Raw genomic sequence first — 15,931 nt, forward strand, 5'->3', positions numbered from 1 at the left:
AAATAAAAGATAAGTAGTTTGTCACACTTGATACTTGTTAGAGACAAATATCTATCAAGACACACTTGAGCTGGGGATGTGGCTCAAGCGGTAGCGCGCTTGCCTGGCATGCGTGCGGCCTGGGTTCGATCCTCAGCACCACATACAAACAAAGATGTTGTGTCCGCCGATAACTAAAAAATAAATAATAAAATTCTCTCTCTCTCTCTCTCTCTCTCTCTCTCTCTCTTTTAAAAAAAAAAAAAAAAGAACTGACCATCCTTAAAAAAAAAAAAAAAGACACTTGATAGAGCTAGAATTTAAACCCAAGTTTTTCTGATTGCAAAGTTTATTTTGTTTCCACTCTTTCCATGCTCTTGTGTTAAACTTAATGATGATATTCCTCTAAAAAATAATTACATATTTTTGGAATGTTAGTGAATCACTTTGGAAGTATTGATTTTGGAGTTGTAAAGAAATTTTAGTGAGTAGATGTGAATTCACAGATAGGTAATCTGGCCATTTGTGGACCCATGGAGAGTGGCAAAAAATGTCGCTTTCTAAGCATATTCCCAGTTGAAGTCACACAAAAACAATGCTCTGCCTTTTTGTAGCAGCTCTCATGGTGTAAAAGTATTCTTTTTGAGGTTTACTTAGTGCCATGTTTTTCATATTTTATGTTTTTTTGTTGGTGATTTTGCTATTTAAAGTGGTGGCCCTGAGGCTGGGCTGGGGCTCAGTAGTAGAGCACTTACTTGCCTAGCAAGTGTGAGATACTGGGTTCAATTCTCAGCACCACATATAAATAAATGAATAAAATACAGATCTATCAACATCTAAAAAATTTTTTTAAAAATAAAGTGGTGGCCCCAAATGTAGTGTTGAGGTAATGTCTAGGGTTCATAAGCGCAAGATGTGCCCAATTTAAAATACGTATATTAGGTAAGCTGCCTTCAGGCATGAGTTATGTTACAACAAATCCCATTATTATGTACAGCTAAAATGCACTAATGAAAGGGGGGAGAAAGTGAACATCTTTCTTTATAACAAATATTTTATGTACATCTTTGATTAAGTTTTAAGAGGCATTTATAGACATGGCATTGCTGGATCGGAAAAGTATGCACACTCATTCCCCCAAAATGTCTTCCAAGAATCATTAGTCAGTTTACATTTTATCTGGTAATGTAATATAACCTGGTTTGCCTCCTGATAGACATTATTAAAATTTTTTTCAATTTATATTTATATTTGTTTAAATATAGTTATCTTGTTTGAATTTAATATGCTTGATTATTGTTGTGAACTTCTAAATAACTTTTGGCTGTTTGTTTATTTTTGTGGTGCTAAGGATTGAACCCAGGGGCACTCTCTCTACCTTTAATCTACTTCCCAGTCCTATTTATTTATTTATTTATTTATTTATTTATTTATTTATTTATTTTGAGACAGAGTTTTAACTGGCCTGGAACTTGTGATCCTCCTGCTCAGCCTCCAGAGTTGCTGGGATTACAGGCATATACCTGTAAGGTGGTCTTAAAAAGAGGTGGCAAGGCTACTAAATTCAGCTTTTTAAAATTTTCCTATCAGTTGTTTTTTCCATAACCTTAAGAGTTAAGTGAGTCCTACTAAAATTTAATAGGTGAATTTAGTTTTAATTCTTACAGTTCTTTTTTAATATATTCAGTTCTTCCTCGTTAAAAGCTTTTTAAAGTTAATGATCAGTGGTATGGTGGTACTGGGTGGGTGATATCATATCCCCACTGCCCTATGAGCATACCCTTCATGTAGTTGACAGGAGTAGATAGTTGTTGAATAGGTAGATTTTTGCAAAGAGAAATTATTATAGGGAAGATACAAGGAAAAAATTCTAAATCCTACCTGTTTTCTGCTCTTCAAATATATAAATGTTTATTGAGAACCTAAGGGGTAATGATTATTCCTTCTTAGTGTTTTCCCAGTTTCTCAATTTACAGACTAGAGTTGAAAGTGTTTAAACTCCTATCAGTTTACTTCAGAGAAGTGAAATATCCTTTCCAATTGAAAGGGATTTTTTGAAAGTGAAGTCTTTTCTTCTTGCTTTTGTCAATAGCTTTGACTGTTGGTTTCTGTGCATATTGATTTTGTGATTCAATACTAATGTGTATGGGGGTCTTGTTTTCAGATCTACAGTTATTCTGTATTAATTACCTTTAAATTATGTTCTTTTGAATCACTCAATAGGAACTCTTTCTGCCATCTCTTTGTACTTTCTGATTCTCTCAGATCAGCTACCTAGAAGCCAGAAATCCTGTTCTTTTCTATAAATATATATTTGTAGAGGAAAAGACAGTTGAGGTTGCCACTACTTATTCCATATTTAGATATTCTTTGAATAAGATTTCAAAGAAGGAACTGTTGGGTAAATAAATGAGAAGTTGAGTAGTTTTTCTCATACCCTTCCTTTGACACTTATTTTTCAAAACAGGGTTACTAATTTTTAGCTCTTAAAATAGTTTGGATGGGCTGAGGCTGTAGCTCAGTAGTAGAGTGCTTGCCTAGTATGTGTGAGACTTGAGTTTGATCCTTAACACCACATAAAAATAAATAAAAAGAATAAAGGTGTTGTAAAAAAAATCTTTAAAAAAAAAAGTTTGGAGGCTGTAGCCCACTGCTTGGGAGGTTGAGGCAGGAAGATTATAAATTTGAGGCTAGGTTGGGCAATTTAGCGAGACCCTGCTTCAAAATTAAAAAAAAATGTAAAAGGCTGGTGGTGTAAGTTAGTGATCAGGTGTCCCCTGGGTTCAGTCCCTGAGGTATGTGTATAGGAGTGGGAGGTGAGTTTGTTCCATTTACTAAATTAAGGTTATTTATCATCCATCAAGCCCTGTAATAGAAAGATCTTTGTGTTTGTCTATGAGGGGAGAGAAAGAATGGAGTTTTTACTATAATGATTGGATTATTTTTGCTTTGCACACCTGTATAAGAATAATGAAACCAGTAGTCTTCCTTAGAAAAATGTACGTAGACTCAACATACATTTTTACACAGAATTTTGAGAGAAGTTGAGTGATCCAAGATCCTGTAACATACTTAAGATTATCTGATTCAGCCAACAAAGGGGAAGTTTTTAACTTGGGAATCTATAACTTAACCTTTAGCCACTGGGCTCCTGACCTGTTTTCTTTTAACCCCCCTGTCTGTTCATAGCTCCATCTACAGGATTCTTTTTTTCTACCTAACATCAAAAAGTTGGACTTTTCTGCAAGTTCTTTCTGGGTCCTTCTCTCCCCCCCCCCCACTTACTCCTGGGGGAATCTCTTCTTCCTTCTCTTCAGTTTCAAATATACAATATTGTTGGTGGCTGCTAAATTTATAATATCATCTGAGATTTCTCAAAGTGCTAAAATCCCATATGCTACTGTCTACTTGGAATCTCCTTTTGATATCTCATATGTCACTTACATAACAGATAAAAATTGTTACAAACATTTATTATGACAACTTCATTGAGATATCCACATACCATAAGGTTCAGTCTAAAAGTATACAGCTCAGTGATTTTTAGTATATTCAGAGATGTGCAGCTATCATAACTAATTCCAGAATATTTTCATCACCCCCAAAAGAATTCTCATACACATTAGCAGTCATTCCTAGCTCCCCTCTCTCCTCAGCCCCTAGCAACCACTAATTTCCTTTCTGTCTCTATATCTGCCTGTTCTGGACATTTCATAAAATGTGTCCTTTTCCTGGCCTCTTGAACTTAATATGATGTTTTTAAGGTTTCTTGATAGCATATATAATTTAGATGGAATATCACAAAACTGATAATTTAGATCTTGAATGTATTAATTTTGTTTAACATTTACCTTTTCTTAAAAAAAATACACAATGTGAAGCTTTAATTAGTTTTAACCTGTGAAATCTCACACACATTCTGTGATATTTAACTTTTGGAAAGATAAGCTATTTTGTTATTTTCTTGAGATTAGCTGCATCTGTTTACCCATTTTAAAATAGCTTTATAAAATCCATTTTGTAGGAAAAAATATTTAATTGTTCCAGAATAATGGGTTTAATTCATGGGTCATATTTAATATTTTTTCTGAAGTTTTGAATGAAATAAGGCATCATCATTTTAAGTGTAAAATGTCTTTGTGTTTAAATAACATTATTGAATTATGTTACAAAATACCAAACTATTAAGAGTCAGAATTATATTTTCTTCATACTTTGAGGCTTGGTATTCATGAATGTATAAAAGCACCATTTACTTTGAAGATTTACATATAAGACTGTATTTATTTGAATATGAACATCTAAATAAATCACCAGGATCATCTAAATGTTCTTTTTAATTAGGATTTTAGAAATTAGTCTTTCTTAAGAAATGTAGCCATTTTCTAAAGCCATTTAGGAATTTCTCAAAACAAATCAGTGGTTTTCTTTGTCATGAGAGAACATTTATAAAGAAGTAATAAATGGGTTTTTTAAAAAATTAGTATTTTTATAAGGAAAATATGTTTGTGAAAATTAATATGAATAAGCTAAGAGATTATGGCATTTTGAGTTCTGAAAGATGTAAACCATTTTTGAAGAATATAAAATCTTGATTAAAGTGGTATTAAAGATGACTTCGCTATTAGATGAATTCTTTTCATGATTCATATAAAACTTTAAAATAGGTGCTCACTTATAGGTGAGATGTTCTACCCTCCACTATGTGCCATTTAAGGGTAGGAGGAACTCTTCATTTCAGATGTGGTGAGTTGAGTTATATTGATGTGAAGAATAGTAGGATATTGTTTTTAGATTTTTGTGAGGTATTAAACATTAGGTCAGTCAGCATAGTCACTCATATGACTAGATGCACATAGATGGAGTTTTAAATTCACAGTGTGGAAGGGCATGAACACTTATCAGAACAGAAGGAAATATGTGGTTAAACGGTTTCAGCTCTTAACTGTAGACTATTTCCCTTCATCCAAATGAGAGGAGAAATGGAACCTTAGGTTTGGTGAGGTTTTTTTCCTATTGCAAGTTGAAATTGGTTCATCATGGTTTCTTGAAACCCTTAGCAAAAATGGTTGTTTAGCAGTGTAGGGAAGTGACATAAATGTATATGTAGTAGGAGTCCTATAGATTTTATATTACAGGTCTCAGGAACAAATTTTCTAGCATATTTGTAATTATTGGAAGTCAGTTCTTATTGAGCATCTTTCAAAACAAGAAGGATGCAAGAATCTTTGTGAAGAAAACTGCTAAATAATCTCAGTGACTCAGGAGACTGAGGCAGGAAGATCGTGAGTTCAGAGCCAGCCTCAGCAGCTTAGTTTAGGCCATAAGCAACTCAGTGAGACCTTGTCTCTAAAAAAACATAAAAAGGGCTGGGATGTGGTTCATTGGTTAAGTACCCCTGGGTTCAATCCCTGGTACCAAAACAAAAACCCTGCTGAACTAAGTAAAGAACAAAATTATGCTTCCAACTTTTTTTTCCCCCCAAAATGAGAAACTGTCTTACCAATTTTCTGTACTCATAGTAGCTTTCAGAGCACTGAAATTATCCAGAGAAAGTACATTTGGATAAGTGAACTTATCCATAGGTAATAAAAAAACTTCATTTCTAAATGAAGTTAAAAAAACTTCATTTCTATTTGATTACCTGGAGTTTTGAGTATCATTTAGGTACTGCTTCTGCATTTAAAATATCTTAGCAAGACAGTAAATGATTAAAATCTATGCTAATTTTCATTCAGAAGCCCATATTAAATGAGGTAATGAGAATCTAAAATGATGTTTTAAAAAAAATAACTGTTAAAGTGTATTGTTAGGGTAGAGGAGATTGTAGGAAGTGTAATAATTCTCTTAAAGTTTTTATCTGTATCATAGTGAAATATTCACTTCAAGGTAGCATTAGCACCATCCTAATTACCCTTAATTTTTATTTATTTATTTATTTATTTTTTTGATATGAGGTCTATTTCTGTTGGCTAGACTGGTCTCCAGTTTCTAAACTTAAGTGAATCTTCCTTGCTTCAGTCTCCCAAGTAGCTGAAACTATAGGTGGGGTACCACCAAGCCTGACAGGAATGAGTCAGTATGAAAGTTAATTTGGTGATTGAAAATAATATGAATTTGGAAGTCTTAAAGTGAGTTTTACTCTAGGAATGGTGAAGAACTTGCTTATTTTTTGCAGAAGAAAGCTTAAAACTTTAAAATTTCAATTAATTCCAAAGCTTAAGGATATAGGAGTTTTCTGATAAAGTTTAATGTTTATCATAGTATTCCCCCTTGTTGAGAATTCATAATGTTTGGTTTTATTCTTAAGTTTTTATTATGTTTTGATTTATTGATGGATAGTGCATAATAATTTTAACAGTGAGTTGAAATAACTATAGATTTTGGGTTAATTTATTGATTTCTGGGAAAATTATTGATTTTATATTAGTTCATAGCTATGACCTAATACATTTCCTGGTGTATTTTAATGATTGTTAAATAGTTTAAATTAAATTCCTTTGAAGAGATAATGCCTTGCAAGAGAAAAACAGGATTAATTATCAGGAAGCTGTGCAGTAGCTTATAAAACTAAAGGAAATATGAAGAGTTGAACCGTGGCTGGCTACAGGTATCGAAGTTGAAGGAAGCAATACATGCTCTAATCAGAGGATAGTGAGTTCCAGTTGTTTTCCCTCTTTATATCTTTCTATGCAAAATCAGAAGAACATCAGGACAAAGAATCTGGTGTCCTAGCCTTAACTGGAAGAGTAAAGAAACATTCTTCAAGCATCACTTTATTACGAACAGTTTTTACAAATCCTATATAATTTTCTTTTTAAAATAATCTGGAAAATTGTGACTAGAAATAAAATCCTATGTCTGAGGATATAACTTAATGGTAGAGCACTTGCCTATCATTGAGTTTGATCCCCAGCACTATGAAAGGAAGAAAGGGGAAAGAAAAGGAAAAGGAAGAAGTAGATAGAGAGGGAGGAAGGGGAAAAAGGAAGGAAATAAAATCCTAGTAGGGCCAATTAATTTATAGAATATGTCAGAGACTGTGGTGTGTGTATTTTTTTAAAGAAAACTATGGATTGTTATAAATAAGCTTAAACTTTTAATGTTCACACATCTGATAATTTTTTAGTGGTTTTCATCCTTCTTTTCTATGTCTTAGGTGTATTTGAAGGCTCCCATGATTCTGAATGGAGTCTGTGTTATCTGGAAAGGCTGGATTGATCTTCAGAGACTGGATGGTATGGGGTGCCTGGAGTTTGATGAGGAGCGAGCCCAGGTAGGGTGACGTCAGGCCTTTCTGAACATTCGTCTTTTACTTAGCCCCTAATCTTGCTCTTGTCTAGGGACCTATTTTACTTAGTCTTTAAAAGTAAATATAGAGCCAGGTGCGTTAGTGCATGCCTATGATCCCAGCAGCTGTGGAAGCTGAGGCAGGAGCACTGCAAATTCAGAGCCAGCCTCAGCAACTTAGTGAGGCCCTAAGGAATTTAGTAAGCCCATATCTCAAAATCTCAAATGAAAAATGAAAATGGGGATGTGGCTCAGTGGTTAAGCACCCCTGGGTTTAATCCCTGGTACCAAAAAAAAAAAAAAACATAAAATCTAGACAATAATAAAAAGTAAATCAAGAAAATAATACATTCTAGTAATATTGAGGAATTCTGAAAATGTTGAAGCCCACGTCTGGTCTCAATTTGGGTAAAGTGTTTTTTTCAGTGGTTCCAGATTTTCATTGGGTTAGTCCTGTCTGCTTGGTGGGAACTTAAAAGTTCAGTAAATGGTTCTATTTAGTGTTTGTTAGTGAACCTTAGAACATTATAAGGGGGATAAAATCATTCAAAATAAAATGTAGAAACAGACTAGGTGTGGTGGTGCACTCCTATAATCCCCACAACTCCAGAGAGATTGAGGCAGGAACGTCACAGATTTGAGACTAGCCTCAGAAACTTCAGGGGACCCTGTCTCAAAATAAATAAAAAAGGGATGGGGATGTAGCTCAATGGTAGAATGTACACAAGGCCCTGGTCAATCCTAGTACTAGAAAGAAGAAAAAAAATGTGGGATTAGCACTTTTGGAATGCCTGAGTAGGAATTTGGCTAATCTTCTCCCCCAAAATAGTCTGGTTTAAAAACCAGCCAGACATGGCCATACATCCCTGTAATCCCCACAACTCTGGAGGCTGAGGCAGGAGAATCACAAGTGTGAGGCTAGACTTAGCAACTTAGTCCCTGTCTCAAAATAAAACAATAAAAAGAGCTGATATGTAGCTCAGTAGTAGCATGCCTGAGTTCATTCCCCAGAACTGCAAAAAGAAAGAAAAGAAAAAAATTTATTTGTCTTTGGAAATTAACCAAAGAACACAAAGTGAGAGACCTTTATTCAAACAGAGCTCTTAACTTTTAATAAGATCAGTGACAGTCTGTGACATTGTAGTCAGGAGCTGCTGCCATCCCTTTCCCACCTCTGAGGTCCCTCAGGTTCTATCCTGCATTGGCAGGGTAAGCCACAAGGGCTGGTAGCTCTGATTGTAGGGAGGGAGGAAGGGGAAAAAAGGAAGGAAATAAAATCCTAGTAGGGAAGATTAATTTATATGGTCAGAGAAAATATAGACCAGAGCTTGGAGAAGATCCATGCCCAGGATATTGTTGAAAACAATAGATGACTTATTAGCAATCTGGCAGTTATTGTTTTAAGAAGCAATAAGAAGGCCAACCAGCCAGAACTTTATCAGGGAGATCCAGGGACATATATAGCTAGAGTAGCCCTACTAAGATCACACTTTTGTGGACTGGAAATTCACATGTGTGTTCCAAGCTATACCTGCTTTAGAGAGAAGACAAAGCGGCCCTTGTAAGCTGCTAGACCCTGGCAAAACACATAGTAAACTGGTAAACTCACCAAATTTAGCATTTCCCCAAACCTCACATAGATCTTATGGCAAAGAACAGAAGCCTATTGGCTTAGATAATTTAAGCAAAACCTCTAACCTATAACTGGCTGACAGCTAAGCTATGCTGACCCGTAGGTAGCCTTCCAGAAAACAAGACTTAAAAAGATCACACAAAACAAAAAACTGAGCAGTGGCATCAGTGGCTACACACTGCTAGGCAAAGTAGACTATAGGATTATTCAATTCGAGTCAGTGAACAAACAAAAAGAGCCAACAACAAGCTAGAAGCAGGATCAGAATTCAGAGTTGCTACACCATGTTATCTAAAATTTCAGTTTTCAACCAAAAAAAATCATGAAATACACAAATAAGCCTGAAAAAAAGAAAAAGAAGAATGCAATAGAAACCTTCAAGGGGTTCCAAAATATTGGTTCTTAGAGATGTGAATTTCAAAGTAGTTATTTACTTCAAAGAACTAAAGGAAAATTCTTTTTTTTTTTTATTTCTTTGCTTTAAAGATTAAAATTTCTGAGCACATGCCTGTAATCCCAGCTACTTAATTTGAAACCAATATGGTAACTTAATGAGACTCTGCCTCAAAATAAAATAAAAAGGGCAGGAAATACAGGCCAGAGGTAGAATGCTCCTGGGTTTGATCCCTAGCATAAAAAATAAATGAATTTTTTTTTAAAGATAAAATTCTGATGACGGTGACTTTCCAAATATATAAAATCAATAAAGAGGTCTAAATTATAAAATAGAATCATGTGGATGTGGTAGCATGCACCAGTAATCCCAGCAACTCTGACAGCTGAGATGGGAAGATTGCAAGTTTGAGACCGACAAATAAAAAATAAAGGAAAAAAAAATATTAACAATGTAGCTCAGTGACAAAAGTGCCCCTGGGTTCAAACCCCAGTGCCCCCCAAAAAAAAAGGCTCACATATAAGGAAGCCACAATAAAATAAACAACTGGCCTATTTTTGTTGTTGTTGTTGTTGTTTGTTTTGTTGTTCTGGAGGCTAAAGAGTAGTAAGATGGCATGTGCAGAATGCTGGAAGAAAAGGTAAAGCACATTACCAGATGTTAATGTCACCTAATTTTTTGGTATTAAATTTGTTAGTAGAGTTGAAATGATAATGACAAGGAAAAAAAAAACAAGTTTCATTATTTCTTTGTTCTCTCTTCCCGTATTGTTCTCCATTTATGGAAATGTGAGAATTTCTAATTGAAGAGATCAAAAAATGAAACCTTCCTTGTAAAACAATAAAGATTCAAAATTTAAATTCTTAAGAAAGAATCCCTGCTACCCTGATTTCCACAGTGGTAGGAGTCCCAGTTCTTTCAGGAAAATGATATTTTCCAGGCCTCAGAGTTCTCTTTCATAAAACAGGGGAAATGCTACCCACAAAATTATTGGTAGCCTACCATAATACCTGGCATACATCAGTTTCTAAATGAAGATTCTTGATTTTGTTAATTTGCACTTGAGCATTTTATACTTAACAGTTTCTACTATTCTTAAGGGATCCTAATCTGTCTCTTACATTAATATGTTATTTTGAAAGGAATGAATTTCAGCCTTCAGTCATTGGATATGTTTATGCTAGAACAGGGAGTAAACCTGGCCAGTAGCCCCACTTCTGTGTCCCAACACAATTTTTGTTTATCTCTGCTGATCCACAGACAGAAGTAACTTTTCTAAATTGACCAAAAAGTTGTTTGAAAATTCACCTCAATTCTTGGTTGGTGTTACATCAGTAATGATACAGTATTCAGTTGGCCCTCCACATTGCTGGGTTCTACATCCATCCATTCAACCAACTGGATCAAAAATATATATTTTTAAGAATTATTTGCATTAAACATATTTTTCTTGTGATTCTTCCCTAAACAATTATATTAGGTATGATTAGCAATCTAGAAATGTTTTAAAGAATACAGGAGGATGCATATAGGTTATATTCAAGTACTACTTTTTTGATTTGTTTTATTTTGCTTTGTGGTGCTGGATTTTAAACCCAGGGTTTGGTGCATGCTAGGCAAGCATTCCCCACTTAGCTACATCCCTGACTCCCAATTTCATTTTAGCCAAGGATATTGCATGCACTTATTTTGTGTGGATACCAAGGGATAACTGTAATTTGATGTAGAATGAAAGAGTGATCACTTGTCGTTTCTGATACGTTCCTGAAAGTAAAAGATGTCATTTAAAATAACTAAAATCATATAACATTTTGACCCACAAAATATTTTATTGCTGCTAGTCTTAGAAAAGTAATGGTTGGGCATGGTGGTACATTCCTGAAGTCCCAGCTACTTGGAAATCTGAGACAGAAGGTTCATAAGCTCAAGGCCAGCCTGGTCAACTTAGTGAGATTCTATATCAAAGTAAAACTAAAAGGGCTAGAGATGTAGCTGACAGGTAGAAAGAGTTTACCTAGTATGTGTGGGGCCTTAGATTCAATCCCCAGTACCGCAAAAAAGGAAAATTCTATGCAAAACTGTTTTCAGAAGCAAGTTTTTCTTAAAAAAATAACTTATCTTTGTACATTATAGCAAAATGAAAAATTTATCTTTATATTAATTAGTCTATAAGAATAAATATTTTTAAAAATTTTAGAGTCTCATACATGCTAGCCCAATGCTCTACTACTGAGCTATCTACACCCAGTCCCTTTTATTTATTGTTTTGAAACAGGGTCTCACTACTTTGCTGAGGCAGGCTTCAAACTTGCAATCTTCCTGCCTCCCACCTCCTAAGTAGTTGAGATTATAAACACATGTCACCATGTCAACTTAATGTCTTAATTCATTTTTTAGAATAAAGGTGCCTATAATGTTTTAATTAATAAATTTGGACCCTTGACATCTTTGGCTATTCCCTGAGCTGTATAAAAAATTGACAACAAGCTTAGCATAGTGGTACATGCTTGTAATCCTAGCAGTTTGGGGGTCTGAGGCAGGAGATTGCACATTTGAGGCCAGCTTCAGCAAAAGCACAGTGCAAAGCAACTCAGTGAGACCCTGTCTCTGAATAGAATATTTAAAAAGTGCTAGGGATGTGGCTCAATTGGTCAAGTGCCCCTGAGTTCAATACCTGGTACCAAAAAAAAAAAAGTGCGGTATGAAAAGGTTCTTCCCAAAAAGAATAGATATGAGAATTGAAGAGGAAGACTTAAAGCTATCTTTATTTGCAAAATATACATGTACCTAGTATATCCAAAACAATTTATAAACCATTAGAAAAATTAATATGAAAAAAAAGAAAAATTAATATGGATGTTACAAGGTATTGGATATAATACAACATCAGTACACAATCAGTTATATTTCTGTATATTAACAACAACAACAAAAAAAGACAAATACAGGGATGGAGTTATAGCTCAGTGATAAGAGTGCTTGCCCAACACCTAAGGCATTGGATTTGATCCTCAGCACCACATAAAGATAAATAAAGTGTTGTGTCCATCTACAACCAAAATATATATATATTTTTTTTAAAAATAAACAAACATGAAAGTGACTGCAGTGCAACCTCCTGTTCCATTCCAGTTAATTAAAACCACACCCCCTTGCGTGTGCACAGAGTATATAACAGTACTCACTTTTTTTTTTTTTTTTCTTTGTACCATGGATTGAACCCAAGGGCACTTAACCACCATTGAGCCACATCCCCAGCTCTCTTAATTTTTTATTTAGAAATGGTCTCACTGAGTTGCTTAGGGCTTTGCTAAGTTGGTAAGCCTGACTTTTAAACTCTCAATCCTCCTGCTTCACTCAGCCTCCCGCATACTCAAGTTTAACAGCAGTTAGTTTTGTCCATTTATATAGATGGATTCATAAAATATTCACTGTTTTCTAACACTCAGTATATTCGTGAAATTAATCTGTGTTAGTATGTTGTAGTTTTTCATTCTCCTTGTATTTCTTTGTATGATCATGCACTCTACAAATTTTACTGTTAATGGTCATTTGGGCTATTACTGATAATGTTGTTTCAAATATCCTAGTATATGTTGTTTCAAATATCCTCTCCTCTGGAGAGGTCTGTATATTTATTACTATTGTATACATGCCTGGCATAGAACTGCTAGATCATATGTGCAACCTTAATTTTTCTTTTTTTCCCCCACATTTTTAAATTGGTACACTATAGTTGTGCATACTGATGGGATTTGTTGTTACATATTTGTACATGCACACAATATAACAATAAATTTGGCCAATATCACCCCTTAGTACATCTTTCCTTTCTCCCTACCTCCCCTGGTCCCTTTCCTCTACTGATCTCCTTTTGATTTTCATGAGATCCCCATCCTCCCTCTTAATACCTTTATTTACCTTTTTCCTCTCTAGCTTCCACATGAGAGAAAACATACAACCCTTGGCCTTTTGATTCTGGCTTTTTTCACTTAACATAATGGTCTCTAATTCCATTTTCCTGCAAATGACATAATTTCATTTTTCTTTATGGTTGAATAAAACTCCATTGTATATATGCCACATTTTTTTATTCATTTATTCATTGAAGGACACTAGCCTGGTGTGAATTGTGCAGCTATAACCATGAGTATGCATGTATCACTGTAGTATGATGACTTTTAATTCTTCAAGATAAATACCAAGTGAGCAGAGTGGTGCATGCTTGTAATCCTAGCAATTTAGGGGCACTACTTCTTTTAATTCTTTAGGATTAAAGAATTAATCTGGGTCATATGGTTTTTCCATGCCTAGTCTTTTGAGGAAACTCCATACCGATTTCCATAGTGGTAACCTTAATATTAACTGCCATTTTTCTAAACTTTGTGCCAGTGTTACCTAACCAGCACATCTTTTACTGCTCTACATCCTTACCAGCGTTTGGTATTATCTGTCTTTTTCATTTTAATCATTCTGATGGATGTATGCTAGTATCTTCTTATGGTTTCAATAATCATTTCTCTGATGATTTAATAAAGTTGAGTATCCTTCATTTGTATAGCCTCATTTGTAAAGTACTGGCTAAAAGTCTTTTGTCTCTTTTGGTTTGTTGTTATTGTTGTAGTATTGGGGATTAAACCTAGGGGCATTTTACTGCTAGTTACAAACCCTGCCCTCCCCCCCCTTTTATTTTATTTTGAGACGAGATCTTGCTAAGTTACCCAGGCTGGCCATGAACTTGTGATACTCCTGCTTTAGTCTCCCAAGTGGCTGGGATTACAGGCATTTACCATTGTGCCAGCCTTTTGTCTATTTTTATATTGGGTTGTTTTCTACAATAAAAGTATTTTCTCACTGAAATGTAGTTTCTTACATATTTTGAATAGGTCCTTTGTCAGAAAGTTCTCTCACAAATTAAGATGCTTCTGAATATAACTCAAAACTATTTAATGATTGCATTTTGGTATTTTAATTTTAGTTATTTTAATTTTAATTATTTTGTAGATACAAATGTCAGTATGTTTTTTATTTACATGCTTGGTTTCCAATAATGCAATTCTCTAAAAATGTAAAAAATGGAAAATTTTTGTACATCACCAGTAAATATTCTTCCACACATCCCCCCACAAGAAAAAAATAAAAAATCATTGCCAGTGTAAAAACTACATTGGTTTCAGAGTGGTTCTTTAAAGACTCAAATTTTCCAAAATAGAATAGACATTATGATTGCTGTATGTATATAGGTGACTCTGTGACCAGTATGATTCTGCAATCTGTACAATCAGAAAAATGAGAAATTATACCCCAACTGATTCAAATGTATGAATTGCCAAGATCATTGTAATGTCATGTGTCACTAATAAAAAAAAAGACTCAAATTTTCTAAAAATCCAAAGATAATGTGTACTGTCATGCAAGTTTTTTTTTTTTTTTTTTTTTTTTTTTTTAATGCCAGGGATCTAATTGAGGGCCTTGCACATGCCAAGTGCTCTACCACTGAGTTTACATCCCCAGTGCTCATGATGAGGTCTTTGTTGTTCTTCTTCTTTAGCATCAGCTTTGTTACAACACTTCTGTAGTTCAGTTACTTTTATTATGAGTGTGTATAGATACTTGTAAATTCTAAAACTATAAAGTACAAATGTCAGCAGAGTGTCTCCTTTCTTTGGATGCAGTGATGAATTACATGTGTATCAAAACAAGTTCCTAGTAAATTTCTATTTTGTGTTTTTTTTTTAATTCACTGAAAATGTTATTTTCCTATAGGTCTACCAACCTTCATATTTATATTATCAACATAGGAGCCAATAATCTCACCTTCATTATTATACTTTTTAAATGGTTTTACTTTTGTAATCACAAACTTTGGAAAATTTTTTGTTTTCTCCCCATGATTGGGTTAGAAAAATAAATCCATTATTGGAATTAACAGACTTTCTGTTTCAAACACCAGATGACACTAATGCAAAACTGGTGTCCTTGAGCTATAAGATTTTCCTATTAAGCCAACATATGAACAGCTTTGCTTTTTTTGTATGTGTATAAGAATGTGGATAAAATTAACTTGGAAGAGTCATTTGATTTAAATGAAGTTATGTTCTGCAGAGTGATTGATTAAATGTACCATTTGCAGCTGCATATGTTAAATTGTTGCCTTTAAAGTAGATACTGATGCTTCTTCAGCAGATTTATTTCTTCTGGTTTTCATCTGAGAAGTGATATCATTCTGTCTCCCACAGCATAGCACACATATATATAGGTTTATCAACTTTCTTGGAAACAAATGTGATTAATTTTTCATTAAATGTGAAATTCCGTTTTTTAAGTTCTTTGCTGCAGAAAGGTGTTACCAAATTGTAAATAAATACATTTGTAGATTTAGATAATACAGTAAAGATAAAATCACTGCAGCAAAAGTAGTCAGAATATTCTATATGTGCTCTATAACAGAAAGGCTGATTTTTTACTTCCCATATGAATTTTACAGACACCCAGCTTTATTTTATGTTTACTCCACCTGGCTACTCTGTGCAGGTTGTGGTATAAATCATGGTATAACTGGCTTTAAAACAGGAAGCTGGTGGGGACTTGAATACTGGAAACCCCTCACAGCATCACCTGAAGCTAGATAAAGT

The 15,931-nt window shown here is 34.2% G+C and overlaps 1 protein-coding gene across 5 annotated transcripts in view; it reads left to right on the plus strand.

The window, feature by feature from the left end:
• Cbfb (core-binding factor subunit beta) overlaps nucleotides 1–15,931 on the plus strand; it is a 51,887-nt gene that overhangs the window by 20,089 nt on the left and 15,867 nt on the right. For all 5 annotated transcript variants that reach the window (XM_077105731.1, XM_076838223.2, XM_077105730.1 and 2 more), the window contains one exon: nucleotides 7,139–7,255. In XM_077105731.1, the coding sequence (XP_076961846.1) occupies nucleotides 7,139–7,255 (117 nt within the window). The remainder of the gene's footprint in view (nucleotides 1–7,138; nucleotides 7,256–15,931) is intronic.

The sequence above is a fragment of the Callospermophilus lateralis genome, chromosome 18, assembly GCF_048772815.1.
Source record: "Callospermophilus lateralis isolate mCalLat2 chromosome 18, mCalLat2.hap1, whole genome shotgun sequence".
NCBI lineage: Eukaryota > Metazoa > Chordata > Mammalia > Rodentia > Sciuridae > Callospermophilus > Callospermophilus lateralis.